This window comes from Amphiprion ocellaris, chromosome 24 (genome assembly GCF_022539595.1).
Source record: "Amphiprion ocellaris isolate individual 3 ecotype Okinawa chromosome 24, ASM2253959v1, whole genome shotgun sequence".
NCBI classification, from domain to species: Eukaryota; Metazoa; Chordata; class Actinopteri; family Pomacentridae; genus Amphiprion; species Amphiprion ocellaris.
This window is the reverse complement of record NC_072789.1, coordinates 248,717-268,120: the sequence shown is the minus strand read 5'-3', so window position 1 is coordinate 268,120 and position 19,404 is coordinate 248,717. Positions and strand designations below refer to the sequence as shown.

The 19,404-nt window shown below is 42.4% G+C and overlaps 1 protein-coding gene across 6 annotated transcripts in view; it reads left to right on the top strand.

Annotated features, from left to right (window-relative positions):
- The window catches only part of LOC111579043 (diacylglycerol kinase zeta-like), a 115,899-nt gene extending 97,999 nt beyond the window's left edge, over positions 1-17,900 (top strand). For 5 of the 6 annotated variants that reach the window (XM_055008622.1, XM_055008621.1, XM_055008620.1 and 2 more), the window contains 7 exons: positions 1,780-1,829; positions 7,346-7,386; positions 8,640-8,760; positions 10,056-10,115; positions 10,333-10,369; positions 10,736-10,835; positions 16,578-17,900. In XM_055008622.1, the coding sequence (XP_054864597.1) occupies positions 1,780-1,829; positions 7,346-7,386; positions 8,640-8,760; positions 10,056-10,115; positions 10,333-10,369; positions 10,736-10,835; positions 16,578-16,694 (526 nt within the window). In that variant the 3' untranslated portion in view covers positions 16,695-17,900. The remainder of the gene's footprint in view (positions 1-1,779; positions 1,830-7,345; positions 7,387-8,639; positions 8,761-10,055; positions 10,116-10,332; positions 10,370-10,735; positions 10,836-16,577) is intronic. The other variant, XM_055008619.1, reaches the window with a different exon arrangement.
- Positions 17,901-19,404: the final 1,504 nt, after the last annotated feature.

Sequence of the window (19,404 nt, the reverse complement as noted above, 5' to 3'; positions counted from 1 at the left end):
CGGCTTGTTGTGTGGGAGTGATGTCCTCGACAGCTGAGTTAAAGCATCTCCAGAACAGCAGGACTCATCGGAGTTTCTGGTCACTAGTAGTGACATCGCCAAGTAGCAGCAGGGGATTATGGGATGTGAAACTCTGATCCACCGCTTCTCCGACCACAACTTCCAGGACTTAAAGGATCTGCTGATAACATCCTGCTGCCAGATACCACAGGGCACCTTCAGAGGTCTGGCAGAGTTCATGTTTCTGTGGATCAGATGTTCTGGCAGCTTGGAACCACCGACTGCACACAGGGCAGGAGAGGTCATCATTTCTGTGGTTTATCAGACTAGTTTTAAGAAAATAATACTCAAACAACCAGAGTACAGATGAGAGCTGGAGGATCCTGCTGAAGTCTGAAGTCTTCTGACTGTGATGAAGATAAAGTAGTGTTGAAACACAATGAAAAGCTGTGAGCTTAACTGTACTCCAGCTCTCTTTTGTACTCTGGAAATTTGCTGCCCTTGAGCTGAGAAGCAGTTTTTAGCTGTGCAGAATCCTATTTCTACTGAAGTACTGAAACACATTATGTTGGGGACTACTTTCAGCAGTGGAGTGATATACTTTAGTGCTTTAGTGGCAGCAGGAAGCACAGAACATGTCACCCAGAGCAACCGTATGGCTCAGAGCTGTGTTTAATAGACAAACTGATGGTTTTTGGTCATATGGCACAGAGGAAGATATATTATTCATCTCCCTGAAACTGCATCGACCCCCTGGGGTTGCCTGAGATTCCAGTAACAGGGCGGTAGAACACATGCTCAGAAATAGTGTGCATTCACATGATATGTAGATATAAAGTACTGTCCAAGGATGGAACAAACTCCTCCAAGCCCTGGTGGACTACAAAGCTAGTACAATAGCGACTACTGCACATCTGTGGTGTTGGAAAGGAGCTTCTACCAGAGTTTTATACCACTTTTCTGGTCTGTTCTATACATGTGCAGTAGGCAACAGGAGCCAGCTGATTCCTTTGAATGTCCAACCCTGAGAACACTCCAGGGTAGATTCAGAACTCACTGGAGGGATTATATATCTCATTTGGCCTGGGAACAGCATAGGATCCCCCAAGAGGAACTGGAAAACATTGCTCCGTAGAACGACTTCTGGAAAGACCTGTTAACCTGCTGCCACTGTGACTCAAAGCCGAAGAAGTGGAGTAAAGTCGATGGATGAATAGGCGTGCACAGCAGCTCTCTGTGTGCACGTTCCCAAGGAGTTATATACTAAAGTTTTATACTTTCTGGTCTGTGGAAGTTTCAGACTAAGTACAGACTTAAAGGGGCCCGTTGAGGTGGTGCAGTCGTCGGATTAGGACGCCTCCTTAGGTTTTGTCCAACCATGAGGGTAGATCCAGAACTCACTGGAGGGATTATATATCTCATCTGGCCTGGGAACACCTTAGAATCCCCTAGGAGGAACTGGGAAGTGTTGCTGGGAAGTAGGGCTTCTGGAAAGACCCGTTTAGCCTGCTGCCGTTGGATGGACAGTGGGTGGATGAACGGCATGAGCTATAGGTTGTCTACGTATTTCACACTGTTGCCACCCACAGGGAGTGTTTGGGTCACTTACTGAAAAACCAACACACCTTAAAGTATCCAGAACAGATGATAAGGAGTGTGTGCACGTGAATGATTGTGTGTCTGATGGAGATCAGACACACAATCATTCACGTGCACACTTGTTGTGGCTCAACAGAAACTATAAATGTTCAAACTGCCTTTCTGTGTTTTTGTCTCCAGACAGGAAAAGAACCAAAAGTCGAGTGAAACAGACAAAGAGAAAGAAAAAGGTAACGTGCACACACACGCACGCACACACGCACGCACACACGCACGCACACACACACGCACACACACACGCACACACACACGCACACACACACGCACACACACACACACACACACACACACACACATACACACACACACACATACATCCATCCAACACACTCCTTCCTGTTGGTCGCGTGGAGCTGCTCAGTTCAGTCTGATGGACTCATTTAGATTTCTCATCCTTAACTTTAACCTGACATCTACATGTGTGCTTCTGCTTCAGAAAGAGAAGTGAAGCTTCTTCTGCGTCTCCTGACAGCCTCTTTTCTTCTCTGACACATATTTTCTCAACCTCTGTCACTTTGCATGCTGGGAGCTGAGTGTCGAAGCCCCAGCTTTCTGTTCTGTCAGCTTCTCTGTGGCTTAATTCTCTCTGGGAACTAGTGTGTTGGTTTCTGTTGTGTTTCTGTTGCGGTGGTGAGTTTGCCAGCAGGTTTGTGTTTGATTCGGGTTTTGGTGTTTTGCATTTTGAGCTCAGTTCAACCCAGTTCCTGCTGTCAGTGATTAAAGTCACGATGGAAATGAGTCCCGTTCTGCTCCAGCAGCAGCTCCTACAGTCGTGCTGTTATTTCTAAAAGAGAAGTTTGAGTCAGCTGCCTCGGAGGAAAACGTTCTGACATTCTGGGTTTTGTTTGTGTAGTTTCATCCATCACACTCATCACATTAGTAGCTGAGAGGTAGGAACACTAAAACAATCCTGACAAACAAAACGAGCATCAGACCGGTCTATCATTCTCCTCTAAGCCCGATAAAGGACAGAACAACCAGCTAGCAGCTCCTGGATTCTTTCCTTGACGTTGTCTCTGTCCAACTGTGGGGTAATTTGGTGGTCGGCTCAGACTGAAAGGATGAGGATGGAGGTTTATTCAGATGAGTCAGTTGTTGGTGTTTTAGTAGGAAATCTGTCATAGAAGTTGCATTAAAAGTCTCTGAAGCAGCAGAAACACAAAACTCTGCTGCTGTACACACAATAACGCTTAAAAAGGAATAAACAGATTTAATTAAAGCTTCCTCCACTGCAAGAAAATGAACTTTTAATGTGGTTAAAGTCGATAGAATTCAGTAAATGAGTCTGCTCTGACCATTAGTAAATATGACGGATTCTCCACAGCTGCTTTTCCAGAGTAAAGCTTTAGCTTCACTTCATTAAATTCCTGCAGCGTCTGAAGGCAGCAGAATGCAGATGTTCATAAATATGCAGCCTCCAATAGAGAAATATATTCAGCTGTCCACTGGACTTATTAAGAACAGCCCATAATAACCAGACCTCTGCTCACATTGGTAGCTATTAGAAGGTAGCTGTCAGAAGTCTGCTGGAAATGTGACTGAAATAGCATCAGATTGATGCGATCACGTAAACGGCCTCACAGACGTAAAGACGGTTTCAAAAAGAGGCTTCATTTGTGGAGCTGAGACCAGGACAGAGTGGGTTTATTAATCACCACTCTTTGTGCTGCTGGAGATGTCCACACCGTGTGGAACTTTACGTTTGTCAACTTGTGTGATTAAAATAGCGCCCAGTGTTAGAAGTCTGGACTGGTAGGATCCTCTGGAGGGCGTTTAGGGCGGTGGGCCACTATCAACACCCACAAACCCCAGATCTGTGGCTGCATTAGTTCATCTGGAATTGGAGCTCAGTGTTTGGAGTGGAAGCACAAAATAAACCTTCAGGCTGGATTCTAACTCTGGGATGCCTTACATTGCAATATTACCGAATCTGGAGGGGATCAAATATTAGGAAATAATCCAAGCGTCCCCTTAAGTCTCCTTTTCTTTCAGGTTCTATCGTCCTTTAGTGGAGCGTAGACCATCATCAGGTGAATTCTGAATGGAAGTAGAATATACTAACTGCAGCTCTGTGAATGTGGAGCCTGGAGGGCGACTGCTGCTCGCTTTAATTCAGCCTCAGATGAAATTCAGTTCATCTTCTGGAAAAGAAGAGTGGAAATGGATGTGAACCTCCTACTGGCTGCATCACATAAACATTTCATTCTGTATTCAGGATGCAATAGAAGAATCAACATGTTCATCCAGTTCATCTCTGAATCCTTTCCTTTTACTGTGTGTTTCTGTCAACACACACCAGGCTGAAGCAAACATCACACCAGGAATAAAGGACAGGATCAGGGCTTCACGTCTATCCTTGTACAGTATTCAAACACCGGAGGGTTATTGAAAAAGATCTGGTTGCTGTGATCGTTTCTCTTCTCTGCTCTGTGAAGGCGGCGCTGCTTAGAGCAATTATACTGGAAGACATGGAGGAAAGCAACGTGTAAAAATGGCTTCTAAAGTTCAGGTGAAGTTAACATGAAACTGAAGCAGACAGTGTTTGCTACTGGAGTGGAAGTAGACGTACTGGGATGTATTTAGCATCACACACCAGGAAACACTGATTCAGAGACAAATGTGGATTTTGGAAAACCTGAATAAACAAATGAAGAAACTTTTTTTCCATTATTGGTGTCATTTCTTTTTAACCCTCATATTGTCCTTGGATCATTCTGACCCCCAGTAAAATCTTTGGCTGTCATATACTTAAATGTAACAAGGTCTATTTGGCCCTAAATTCCAAAATGAAGGAGAAAAATTATGGTAATGGGTTGGACTGAAATAAGACTAAAGTTGTAACACAGAATTGATTGAGAATTTATACTATATGCTTTAATTAACAGTCAAACCAGACGGTGTCATTTCGACCCCGGAGGACAGAAGGTGTATGTAACTGGGAGGACATTTTGAGGGTTAAACATGTAAAACGTGGTCCTCTGTGGAACGGATAAAGATGCTGACCAGCCTCTTGATGAAGATGTGAGCAGGAAAACATCTTTGAAATAGGATTTGTTGTTGGGGCACAGATGGCAGGAGCTTCAGTCACAAAGACCACTCAACAGCAATACTGATTAAAATGATATCTGCATTTAGATCTATGGCAAAGACATTAGAAAATAGGTTCAGAGGTTGTGTTTGACATCTGACTGTCAGCTAAAACAGACCATCCACAGCTACATTCACAGGGATATTATAGTGAGTTTACAGCATATAAACCCCAAAGTACAAAGATAATTGCACATTTGAGAGTTCAGTGATGCAGAAACCATCCTTCAACATATCCTCAGTACTTGTGTATTTAGTGGTTCTGTGTGGTGGAGGACAGTTTGCTGCCATGGTTTGGACCCACTGGTCCCTTTAGAGGAAAAGTTCACTCCAAATCAATGTATAGTTGTTCTGAGTAATAACCTTTATCCTGTGATGAAACATGTATATTGGCTCTTCCAGGATGAACAGGCCTCCACCTGCAGGATGCATGGGGTCACTGAAGGCTTTATGAGTGTAAACATGATGTGATATGTTCTTTGACAACATCTTCTAAACACCCAGCAGAGATCCAGAGACTTGGAGAATCAACGCCACAGCATGTTATGTAGCTTTAAACTGCAGGAATGTTCACCTTCAGCCTCTGTTTCCATTGTGTTGTTGGATCGGACAACTTTAACGTTAACTTTGAGTCCAGTAAACCAACAGCTAATAGCAGCTAGCGGATGTAGCTCCAGTTCTATGAGCAAACAGAAGGATAGAAGTCTTAGCTTATATGGAGAATTTTACATTTCAGAGTCAGACCTAATCGGGGCGTTGAGAGGCCAGAAAGAGTTGATTATTATTGAATCTTCTAGCATTTGTCTTGTCCAAGTTTAGCCAATCAGCTTAAAGATTGTCCTCTGGATCAGAACCAGCCTTGGATGAGGTTCTAAACATCTAAACATTCAGACCTCAGATAACCTGCAGGTTCATGGAAACGTTCCAACACCTGAAGACGCTTTATTCTGGGTAAACCTCTAATTTACCACCTGTCTGTATAATTCCTGTCATCAGATTGGTCGTTTCTTTGAGGACAGTCGGACTTTCTTTCTTCCTAACATGCATCTGGTATTCACGTCCACCCAGGCAGATATCTCCCTCGGGGTCAGACAGGTTGAAGCCTTCAAACTGAAGAGTTCAATGGAGCAAGTGACGTTTGGGTGTGTGTTCGTCCTCCTCTCATGTCCTGAGACCAGCTCTTGGTTCCTCTGCTTTACTTAATTCCCACCCAGGGCTACATTCATGTCATTCCAGTGTGTGTTGGCTTTCTGGGCTGCTGTGTTGTTTCTGATTTGTCTTACAGCCACAAAAGCTCTTAGAGGGTTTTGAAGTCTGCTCTCTCCCCTCCCTCCCTCTCTCTCTCTCTCTCTCTGTCTCTCACTCACTCACTCACTCACTCACTCACTCACTCACTCACTCACTCACTCACCCACCCACCCTCCCTCCCTCCCTCCCTCTCTCTCTCCCTCCCTCCCTCTCTCTCTCTCGCACGCACGCACACTAAACCCAACATAACTGGATTAGGACTGGGCTGTGTAGAGAGAGGAGTGAGAGCGAATATTGAGGTCAACCTAATAAGCATTCATCTCATATCTCAGCCTCAGCTGCACACACACCGTGTGTTTCACCCATAACAAACCTCATGAACAGGGAGTGTGTGTGTTTGTGTGTTTGTGTGCGTTGGGGATATATGTGAGAATGATGATGCTTTTTGACTACATCTAATTCTCTACTTAGCGTACTGTTCTAACTACCTGCTCTTAGCATATAAAATCCAAAAATGTCTGTTTCAGTTCCATATTTTCCATTAGAAAACATCACAATACCTGAGAATGGCTGCAAATATAACTGAGTAGCTAAAATGCAGAAGAAATACAACACTTCTGTTCTGGCATTGAGGTGAGTTTATTTCAGTTTTATTCTTGACAATTGACAACATCAGTCATCTCAGGGCCTTTAGTAAAGTAGAGATGTGACAATATTAGAATATATTGTTGATAAAAACCAACAAATCTAAACAGATTCCCTTCAAACAACTCTATGGTGGCAGTTAAAAGAAAAAACCTCCCTTTTAGCAGTAAGAAACCCCCAGCAGAGCCAGGTTCAGGGAGGACGGCCATCTGCCTCCCCAGTCGGGGTGAGGATGGACTGTCCGTCCGTCCGTCCAAACAGCTCTGGGGAGGACAGTGAGGCCAGGAACTGGAGATCAGACACATCTAGTTCCAAAAAAATGCCAACTACAGGAGAGAAAAACACAAAGACCTGATCCAACCTGAATCCTGAGGATCAGAACTAAACAGTTTGAGGTTGTTTGGGATCAAAATGGTATGAAGAAGAAGGATGGAACAGAACCGTGGTAGGATGGCGCAAATGGCTTGGAAACAACATGATGACAAAAAGGGAATATCGACTCGTGTTCTCTTCACAGTTTGACCATCTGCTCAGCTGATAATTCCCTGTTTTTTCTCTATCTGCTGCTGGTTTTCCAGACAATAATCTGATTTCTGTGTTCATTTGTTGAATCCCTGTTTCCATTCTTCAGTTATCAGTTGAACAGTTTCAGAGTTCTGAGACTGTCTGTGTTTTTTAATTTCTGTCTGTTTCTTCCTCCTGACAGAAATGTTGATCGAGTGCGTGAAGAACAAGGACCTGAAGAAGGTAAGCTATGGTTTCTGGAACTCATGTTTGAATCTTCATCTACATGGACAATTTAAATCATCACCTCTGAACTCCTGCGTAAAGCGTGTTATCTTTTTTTAAAAACACTTTTTAAAAACACTAAAATTACACCATTTTCAGAGCCAGAATCTGTAAAAACAGAGAGAACTGATAGACTTGGAGCTTTCTGACTGTCATTTTAACTAATTTCTGTCGAGAGAATTACCCAAATCTAAGCTTAAGATCATGTGGTTTCATCGAAATCACTGCAACTTGGCTGGAAAATTGAAACAAAGGAGCAGGAATCTGTTGGAAGATCCATTCAGCATGGTGAAACATCTCTCTGTGTGATGCAGTGAAAAATCCGGCATTTGTAGAGGTTGTAAAAACGTTAGTAGTAAAGAGCCTTTGGTTTGTAGAGATAATATTCTTTCTAGGAATGACTGAAGGCACCAGGGAAATTATCTGTAAATTACATAATCAAATAAATCAGAATTTAGTTTTATGTTTTGTTTCTAACTTTGTTCCAATAAACCAAAGACATGTTTGAGTTGTGTAGCCGTGATTATTGTGTTTCCACAGAGGAGCAGGACTTTAGTTTCAGCTGTTTTTATATGTTTGATAATTTAGAGTTAGAAGTGGAGTATTTGGTGAAATGTTAACAGAAAACACACAAACATGATGTTTAAAGCAATAGAAGAGAATATGACATGTTTTTAGATTGTCCTAAACCTTAGTCTGAACCCAACACCTGGGAAATACGACAGTATGCTAGACTGCACATTATGCCGGTGTCAACATCCCATAATGCATTGTTCATTCTGTTCATAATAAACAATGGTGGCCGGCGCCCAGAGCAGCTCAGTATCTGTTCCTCTTCAGTCTGACGAGCTGACGGGTCTGTCTGGTATCAGGAAGAGGAAATGATGCTGCTGGGTTACCATGGAAACACTTCAAGCTGGCAATAAAGCCTTCAGGAAGTGACACGTTATTACACTGAGTAAAGCTTCTTAAAAGATGCATATTACTGTTTATTCCAGTGATAGTAGAGTGGACCAACCAGGACTCAGAGTAAAGGCTGGTGATGTTCTGTCTCTGATGAAATAAAAACAAAGTCCACGTCTTTGGCTCCATCATGTCTTCTGTCAGGAGGAAGAACTTTCTAATGATATTTGTGACATTCGATGGAAACTTTGCCACCAGTTGTGTCTAGTTGTCATTTAAAATTTCCTGAAACCCTGTTTTACTGACAGCTGCAGGAGCTGCACCAGAAGGGGGCAGACCTCGCAGTGCTGGACCAATCAGGGTGCAGCTTGCTACATCATGCGGTGACTACAGGAAGCAAAGAAACGGTCCGCTACATCCTGGACAACGGTAACGACAACAGGCTAGCGTCCACTGAGACTTACAGCATTCACACCAGTATCAGAGGGTTTTATTCTGAAAAACTGAATGTTGTTATAAACCACCTGGTAGCATTCAACACAACAGGAAGTTCTTTAGGATGAAGAATTCCCGATTAGACTTTGGTCAGGAAGTGTTCTGGTAAAAGGAAACTAAGCCTCTTCTTTGGTTTTAAACAAGTTTCGCCGCTCATCCAAGAGGTTTCTCTGGTTCAAACTGGTCAGGAATCCCAGTTACTTCATCTCACTGTCCAAGACTCCCGTGACTCCAGGTAGTAAAGGATAAACTTCCTGGGGAGGGATCTGAGGACTGATTATCAGCAACTGATGGCTGCTAGCCCTCCTGTGTTTTTATACATGAATGTTCCATTTCAACCTCCACCACTTATCAGGTACCTATAGTTCAGTCCTGAGATCCTCCCCATGCAGTTTATCCACCATTCACCATCCCTGACATTACTCCACCAGGAAACGCAGTGGAATGATGTAGCTGTCTGTCCGTCCGTCCGTCTGTCTGTTAGCAACATTCCTCCAAAACAGACCGACGGATTTGGATGAAATTTTCAGGGAAGGTCAGAAATGACCCAAGGACCAAATGATTAGATTCTGGCAGTGATCATTTGACACATGATTGCTATCCTACTTTTGTCATTTTCTGTCTCGTTTTTGTTGTTTTCTGTCTCCTTTCTGTAATTTTCTGTCTCATTTTTGTTGTTTTCTGTCTCGTTTTTGTCATCTTTTGTTCGTTTTTGTCATTATAGTCTGGATCCACTGATTGGTTAAAGATTTCTGTATCATTGCCAGATAGCAGCGTAACAACATGTGTAACCATGACAACCAGTAAACACTACATGATCACATGATTGTGATCCTACTACAAATCCACCACTGAGGACTTATCAGGACTTATCCGTCAGAAATGATCCAAGAACAGTTGATTAAATTGTGGGGGTGTTTCTGAGTCCCATCAATTCCCGCCACCCGCTACATATTTAGGACACGTGATCCGGTATCTGTAAATAACGTACACGTGCAGAACACACCCCTGTGCTCAGGTCATTTAGTATGTGGGTACATCTATTTTAAATGGACACATTCTATGGTGATTTCTGCCACAATTTTTCTCAAGATTTCATCCGTCAGAAAGGATACAATGACTGAGCAGCCTTGGAGGAGGACTGCTCTCTGTGGGCTCTTCTTAACATATCTAATTGCCTCCCCAGGCAGTTTCTCAGATCTGCACTCATGTTGTTCTTGTGTTGTTAGTGGGCTGTGATTCGTGTGATCAGGAGGTGAGAATACACCCACAGAACTCTTGGATAAGAGGTAAAGCATCTTCAAAACCCAAAAAGTAAAACTTTATGGTGCCCTGGATGACTGAGACTCTGCACAGATGCAGGGAAAAGGAGAGTTAATGATGCAGTTCACAGCTAAAACAGACCTGTCTCCATCTGAGTCCCCAGAAAAGCAGCAAAAATGTCTGGTAGGGTGAATATCTGCCTCTGATACTGGCTGGTCTAATCTCCTTTCATCTGTTTTCCAGCTCCCAGTGACCTGCTGGATGCCACAGAGAAGCAGCAGTAAGTCAACAAACCAGATGTTAAAGCAGAAACACAGGAATTAGGAAGGCATTTAAAGCGCTGATCTTTGTGTTTCAACATTACTCCAATGATGATAATAACGTTTTTTTGATGACCATCATGTAGAAGACGTCTGAGGAATCTCTGAAAGTTAGTTCTGTGACTGTAGGCGGCTTTGATGCTGTTCTCTTGTATGTGCTCAGTGTTCTAACAGTGTACCAGAGTTTAAAGAGAATAAACATAAGAAACCAACTAGAGCAGTGGGGTGCTCATAAATTATGCTGGACTCCCAGAAGACATGAAATAAATCTGCAGCTCAATCACTCCCTGTCTTTCTGTCTCTCTGTCTTTCTCTGTCTCCACCAGCGGGGAGACGGTTCTTCATCGAGCTGCATCTCTGTGTCTCAGAACCATCTGTCATTATCTGGTGGAGGCTGGAGCATCGCTCATGAAGACAGACCTGCAGGTAGGTTCTGGAGACACAGAAGTTCAGCCCAGAACAGAACATTTACTCGAGAAGACAACCAGAAACCAGCTGGACCAGTTCAGAATATAAACCGACATCAGATACACAACACACAGTTTCGTTTTTCATTTCCTGCCATGCTTTGTGTGTAGAAGTCCCATTTTCTAGCAGCTATTTATATATTTTCCAACTGAAAAGAAAGATTAAAAATAAACATCATGTTCCTGTTTTTCCTGGATCAGACCCCAGAGAGTCCAGACTTTGTTCTGCAACGCTGACTCCTTTCAAATCAAATGCAATATTAGAATAATTAGGCAACCTTGGTTTGTCCCAGATCTCACTTTCACAGGAATATTTGCTTTATGGGACGCTAACTCTCCGTATGAGTCAGGTTTTCAAATAAAGGATCAGAAAATAAGGATCTTTTTCCATCCTCACAGCATTTTCTGTTATCCATGGCTCACTCTGGTGTTCATCCATTTAAATAATCTGTTGGCTCATCTAGTTTTGTCTTTGGGGGATCCTTAAGGTTCCTGCATGGGTTTCCTCCACCGACAGTCCAGACATCCTAGTCTCTACAGGATAAGCAGGTTTAGCTAATGATATATTAGTATTTTCCTTATATCATGCAAATCAGGAATTCTCTACACTCTGGCGTCTTAATGACATTTCTGTCTACAAGGTTTCATTCTGGTGTAGCTCCTCACGTCATCCGATAGAGGTTATGAACACGTTAATTCTTCATGTAGTGTCTAGAAGAAATGCTCATCCACTGTGGAAATTTCCACTTTTATTCCTTTTCAGCATTCAGATTTATTTGGCTTTTTTTTTGGCGAAAATTTACAAAAAAGACTCCTCTTTGTCAAAGTGAAAACTACTTTCTACCAGGCAGTGTCAATTAAATAACACAGAAAATGATTGCATTATTTTTTATGCAATATAAGTTCAGCCAGTGGGTGCTGGCAGTCACACTGTTGGTGGAATGGAGATGATCTGAGTGAATGTGTCTCAGGAAGTCATCTTGTCAGTCCTGGTTGATGGTACCATCTATAGAAGTCATCTCCCCAACAGCTTTAGCAATAAAGCACACTTCCATCTCTGTGCTTCACTGTCAGGACTTTGCTTTCACTGTGGTGGTCCTGGTTAGGGTCACAGCAACCATGATGGACCTCATTTCAGCCAAACAAATTCATCTTAATCTCATCTGATCAAAGACTGTTGGTTTATCAGAACTAACAGTCTTCGATCGGATGAGATTAAGATGAAAGACTGTTGGTTTATCAGAACTAGATTGTTTAAGTAGCGCAAAGTCTAGGGCATCATTTTAGGAGGACGACCACAGCAGCTCTGATTAGTGGTACTATGACTCCTCCTAGACCTCCTGATTAGTGGTACTATGACTCCTTCTAGACCTCCTGATTAGTGGTACTATGACTCCTCCTAGACCTCCCGATTAGTGGTACTGTGACTCCTTCTATACCTCCTGATTAGTGGTACTGTGACTCCTTCTAGACCTCCTGATTAGTGGTACTGTGACTTCTTCTAGACCTCCCGATTAGTGGTACTATGACTCCTCCTAGACCTCCTGATTAGTGGTACTGTGACTCCTTCTAGACCTCCTGATTAGTGGTACTATGACTCCTTCTAGACCTCCTGATTAGTGGTACTGTGACTCCTTCTAGACCTCCTGATTAGTGGTACTATGACTCCTTCTAGACCTCCTGATTAGTGGTACTATGACTCCTATACATCATAATAACTGCTAGAACTGTTTCTACTGAATCTTCCTGTATTCTTTTCCATCTTGGTTCAGTCTCACAGATCCTTCAGTTCTTCTGATGCAAACATGCAGATCAACAGATATCCTCAGAACAAGGCAGGTTCTGGTGTTCACAGCTCAGTTTATAATCATGTTCCTGCTGTTAGGCTGGTTGGAAATCACAGGTGTACTCGCTGTTGTTTCAGTGATGTCAGGTTTTCTACCTTCAGCCTCCATGACTACAGGTGTATTCTCGTTGTTGCACTAACAGCTGGTGAGTTGCTACGATGCCGTTAGCCTAAATGGGTAGTTCAGTTACTGTCGGTCAGAGAAAAGCTTTTGGAATCATATTAAAAAGAATTGATTTGTAAAGCTGTGGACGGCTTACCTTGATAAACGCTGTTTTGTGTGAGTTTTAATTTCCTTGAATCTCTCCAGCAGCCCATAGAGGTTCAGTGGCCTCATTAATGAGAAACATGTTGAAATAAACTGGAATTTTCCTTGAAAATACATTTCAATTAAAACCTCTTGTTGAAAGGTTGAAAGATCAGGAACCACTGAGGATGTAGAACCATCAGACCCTGCATGTAGGACTGGTCTGTAGAGAAACATGAGATCTTTAGCTCCATGAATGGACTCCAGCCTGATGTTTGTCTTCCAGCTGTAACCAGTTTCTTCTGAAAACTGCTGCTTTGGCTTCACAATGACAGCTGCTCAGCCAATCGCAGCTCAGAAAACAACAAAACAACACCGCCATTCTTGCCGTCTCTTGGTGTATATATATATATATATATATATATATATATATATATATATATATATATATATATATATATATATATATATATATATATATATATATATATATATATATATATATATATATACACACACACATTTGTGTTTGAAGTGTGTAGAAAAGCTCTTAACTGGCTGGACTCAACAGTGACCCAGATTCAGAGGAAGGAGGATGCAGACAGAAAACAGAAAGCAGCGAGTGGAAAGACTGATTCTGATATTCACCGTGAAGTATTTGTTTCGTCTCTAAATCTCTGCTGTCTGCTCTCAGACTGTCCTCCTGATGGTCAATAGAAACCTTCAGATAGAACTGTGGTGACTTTCTGGTATTCAAATGAAGCTCGTCTCCATTTTTCTCTCTTTCCCCAAATCTGGATAAACTCCAAAGAGTAATGCGCTGCAGAGGACATTTCTGAGACTAATAATGACCACAACCAACTCAAACACATTTATGTTTAACACGCGGAAACTGTCAAAGTCAGACGATGGATCCAGTAGTCAGCGTCTGGATGTGAATCTCCTCATAAACAACCATTCAGGATATTTCTGTCTGTTTCTGTGTTCGTCCTCTCAAGGACACGTGTTGTTTATTTCATTTCAAATTCAGCTTTTTCTCATTATCTCGTTTTTATCAGTCGGAAACAATGCAAGCACTTTTCAATTACAGGGAAATTGAAAAATGGATAAACTCATCAACAGAAGCATCATCTGTCCTGTAAACTCTCCATCCACACATTTAGACGCACCAACCGGAGCCTAATGAGGAAACACAGCGTCCAGCACCGAGGAGAGGAGGGAATAAAAGCCTGTTAGACTTGGTTCTTTTAGACTATCAGGACATGGGACTGAATGAACAACATGTTGGTGATTGGCTGTTTACCAAACCAGAGGAACGTTAGAGGCTAATTCATGGGCTCCATATGGCCAATGAGGACTTGGAAATCAGACAGCATCGGTCCAGACGGTGGCATCGGCCCTCAGATGAAGGACAGGAAAACACATGGAGCTGCCGTGAATGTTGACAGGAAGCAGCATCCTGTTACTGATGAGCTCCATGTCAGTGATTAGTACTGAGGAGGCAAACAGCTCAAGATTCTGGAGAAAGTAGGACTTCCTGCTGTGTTTGGGGACCGTCGAAGGAACTTCCAGCAGCAACTGCTCTAGTTCTAACTCTGTTATTGATCAGTTCTAAAGGTGTGGATGAGTCATGTGCAGTCCAGATATTCCGGGTTGAATGCTGATGTCCATAGAGGGCTTCATTCAGACCCTTCATGGTTGACAAAGTGTTTGAACCTTACCTTGTAGGTGTGCCAACAGGAACGGTATGGATAGATAGAGGACGTACACTCAGACAGTTACAGACACTGTAGACCTGAAGGTGTTTGGTTTCATCTAACTGATCTGTGGACTTCATTCCATACATGCACAGTGTTTAATAGTAAGGTTCTTGTAGTGCGGTAGCCAGTGGATCAGTGGGTAGCTCTGTCGCCTCACAGCTAGAAGATCCCCGGTTTGTGTCCCGGCCTCCCTGGGATCTTTCTGCATGGAGTCTCCATGTTCTCCTGTACATGTGTGGGTTTTCTCCGGGTTCTCCAGCTTCCTCCCACAGTCCAGAAACATGCTGAGGTTCATTGGTGATTCTAAACTGTCTGTAGGTGTGAATGTGGGTGTGGTTGTTTGTCTCTATCTGTAGCCCTGTGATAGACTGTTACCTGTCCAGGTGTCCCCTACGTTCACCCTCAGTCAGCTGGGATAGACTCCAGCCTCCCATGACCCTGATGAGGATTAAGAGGTGGATGGATGGATGGATGATGATGGATGGATGGATGGATGCATGGATGGATGATTGATGGATGGGTGATGGATGGATGGATGGATGATTGATGGATGGATGATGGACGGATGATGGATGATGGATGATGGATGGACGGAGGGATGGATGGATGGATGATGGATGGATGGATGATGATGGATGATGGATGGATGGATGGATGGATGATGGATGGATGGATGGACAGATGGATGGATTGATGGATGATGGATGATGGATGGATGGACGGACGGATGGACGGATGGATTGATGGATGGATGGATGGATGGATAATGCAGTTGGGGTCACCATGGACTTTTGCTAAGTCGATCTAAATCCAAATGGCATATTTTAAGGACCAGAAAGATCTCAGTTTTTAGACAATGAGATCAAGATCTGGATAAAGTAGACTGTACAGTATTTGGTCAAACAGTTGAAGAGTTGTGTCTGTGTAATTTCCTACAATGGGTCTTCAGTTGGCGATTTCTTTTACCGTTCAGAAGTTTGGGGTCATCCAGACAATTCCATGTTTTCCAGTAAACTCTCACTTTTATCCATGTGCTAATATAACTGCACAAGGGTTTTCTAATCATCAATGAGCCTTTCAACACCATTAGCTAACACAATGTAGCATTAGAACACAGGAGAGATGGTTGCTGGAAATGTTCCTCTGTACCCCTATGGAGATATTCCATTAAACATTTCCAGCTACAATAGTCATTTACCACATTAACAATGTCTGCACTGGATTTAGCATTCATTTCATGGTATCCTCATTGAGAAAAATCGGTTTTACTTTCAAAAATAAGAACATCTAAGTGACCCTAAACGTTTGATCGGTAGTGTGGTCTTTTGGAAAGGTAGAGTAGATAGAGTAGATCCGCATTCCTTTATCTGCATCTAAGTTAGCTCTACAGTGACGGAGGTGAGTGTTTGGTTGGTATAACCCATAGAAGCACAGCAGCCACATTTAAGGGGAATCCACCAGGTTGGAACAAACTGGAATTATCCTTCAGAGTAGAGAACCCATGGTGGCTGTCTCTGGAAGACTCTCCTCAGAGGAGTGTCCTGGTTCTGTAGATGTGAAGATCTACAGCTTAGTCCTGCTCCATTAGTTGGTCCTTCATGGCACCGATTCACCCCTTCAGACTGGTTTAGATCTACAGCTGATCCTGTCTTCTGCTCCCATCACATCCAAGCTCTCTCTCATGTAGATATTTGTGTTTTCATGCCGATAAACCTAAAAGTTTGATTCTGCCTCTAAGTGCTGTGAGCTAAATGTGGGTGGCAGTGGAAGAGAAGAAAGAAAGACCGGAGCCCAAGGAGTTGGAATAATCCATGTCTGTCTGTTGCTGTGGTTGTTTGTCTTTAACAGGGTGATACTCCTAAGAACAGGGCTGAGAAGGCTCAGGACGCTGAACTGGCCGCCTATCTGGAGAACAGGCAGCATTACCAGATGATCCAGAGAGAGGATCAGGAAACGGCTGTCTGAAGAAGGTCTGTCTTCTTCCTCATCTTCACCCAGCAGAGTGACGTCAGGACTGGACTCACATTCCAGATTTCTGCTGCCATTCCTCTACAGCAGACGGAAGCTGTGCCAAATCTGATCCAACAAGCATTAATGATGAGGGCGATGCTACACTTCATTAGATCTGTGTTTGGTAATAAAACTCTTGTTTCTGACTCAGAAGATCAATCTGAGGAGAACTTCCATATCAGGCAAACACAAAGAGGTCCACTCACAAACTGCCATCATCTACTGATCTACTGGAGCTGAACTTCAATGTGTTTTTCTGTAGATTTCAATGTTAATGTGGCTGAAAAAGCTTTATTTTGGTTTTTAGTTGCGGCCGTGAATGAGGCTGCAGCTGTTCAAGCCTTTTTTCCATCTGAATGAGCTTCATTCTCCATTCCAAAGGGTTTCTTCTGGGTGAGATTAGAAATAAATGGTGTGTGCAAGTTGAAAATTGCTCCAGATGAAAGTTTGTCAAACGTCCGACGAGGAAACCTTGAGTGTGGTGAGAGAAGACCTGATGCCACCAGGTTCATCCTCTGGGGACCACAAAGGCGACTAACTGTATGGAAATCAGACCATAATAATCCGACGTTGTTTTCCTGAATCAAAGCGTAACAGATCCTGAAATCACCAGGATTCATCAGTATCTGGTTTGGTGTTTCTTTTGGTTGTTTTTTGACCAAACTGTTGGACAGATCAGCAGCTGAAGACGTTTCCATGAGCTCTTTAATTATTGATTAATTCACTGAATGCCATCGTTGGTTCTGAACGTTAGTATTGATGCTGTATTTACTGACTTACTGCTCGGTCTTCATCATTCATGCTGTATTTTAACATGTATCTTCTGCAGATGATTCATGTTTCTATGTTGGAAAACAATCAAAGGACTGAAGGTCTGAGCTGAACTTTTGGGCTCAGATGATTTGATTTAACCAACATGTGATCATGATCCAAACAGTTTAACCGACACGGTGCAGTCGATTACCGCTTTTTTCTTTTCTTTTTTTAAAAAAAAAAAAAAAATGACCATCAACTGAGAAATCATTGTGTGATTCTTCTTTTAATGACTGTGTGTGGATTACAGTCCAGTAACGTCAGATTAGATCAGATGATCGTGTGTGTTTTAGATCAATAAAATAAATGGTTCATATTTTATTAAAATAAAATGTGTTGTTAAAGTCAGTCATCCGGTTCATTCATGATGGAATATTTTGTTATAAGATTTATTCACAAAGCACCATCAAAGCAACATAAACCCCAGTTTATTTCTGAACTCACTGAAACTGTAAAATTAAAAGTATTGAGTTCAGTATAAACCATGAGGCTCATTTAGATTTTCAGGGACACTTTTGGAGGCTACAGAGATGAAACTACGCTTCAGTTAATCGTGTAAATCTGTAAAAACTCCAGATATGTTCCAGATAAATAAGAGGGAAGGCCCTCCTCCAGATTAAACTGGTTTCTTTCGTACTCAGACCAACAAACTGAGCAGGACAGATGTTTCTGTGCACGTTAGCTCCGTGCACATTAGCTCCTGGATCTGTCTGATCTGACACCAGGACTGAGAGGAGGAAATTTACTGTCAAATCAAAGCCGCTGTCTTCACCTGCTGAGAAACTGAAGTGACGAGAGGAGGATCTGCAGGCAACTACGTGGTGCACTGCAAACGACGTTGGCTTTATAGACAATTGGAGCTCTTTCTGGGGAAAACCTGGTCTGATTAGGAGAGACGGCATCCATCCCACTTTGGCTGGTGCAGCTCTCATTTCTAGAAATATGGTTGATTTTATTAGAACTCCTAGAGCATGACAACCCAGAGTTCAGACCAGGATGCAGAGTTGTAGTCTTCCACACCTCTCTGCAGTTTCCTCTCAGCTGTCACCCTCCAGTAATTCAGTTAGCTTTATTGAGACTGTGTCTGTCCCCCAACCACCAAAATTCAATAAATTAAACAATTCAAAAATAAACAAAAGACATAGTAACCATAAAAATCTAATTAAAATTAATACCACTATTTCAACTGAGCGAAGAAACAGGACAATTAAATGTGGTCTGTTAAATATTAGATCTCTCTCGTCTAAATCTCTGTTAGTAAATGATTTGATAACTGATCACCAGATTGATTTGTTCTGTTTGACTGAAACCTGGTTGCAGCAGGAAGAATATGTTAGTCTAAATGAATCAACTCCTCCTAGTCATACTAACTGTCATGTTCCTCGAATCACGGGCCGAGGAGGAGGAGTGGCAGCAATTTACCTCTCTAGCTTAAAAATGAACCAGAGACCTAAACCTAGTTACAGTTCATTTGAAAATCTTACTCTCAGTCTCTCTCATCCAGATTTAAAAGCTCAGAAACCAGTTTTATTTGTTGTTGTATATCGTCCTCCTGCTCCTTACTCTGAGTTTTTATCTCAATTCTCAGACTTTTTATCTGATTTAGTGCTCAGCTCAGATAAAGTCATTATTGTGGGTGACTTCAACATTCATGTTGACGTGGACAGTGACAGCCTTACGACTGCTTTTAATTCAATATTAGACTCAATTAGGTTTTCTCAACATGTAAATAAACCAACTCATAGTTTTAATCATACCCTTGACCTCGTTCTGACTTATGGCATAGAAATCAAACAGTTAACAGTATTTCCCCGGAACCTTCTTCTTTCTGACCATTTTATGATAACATTTC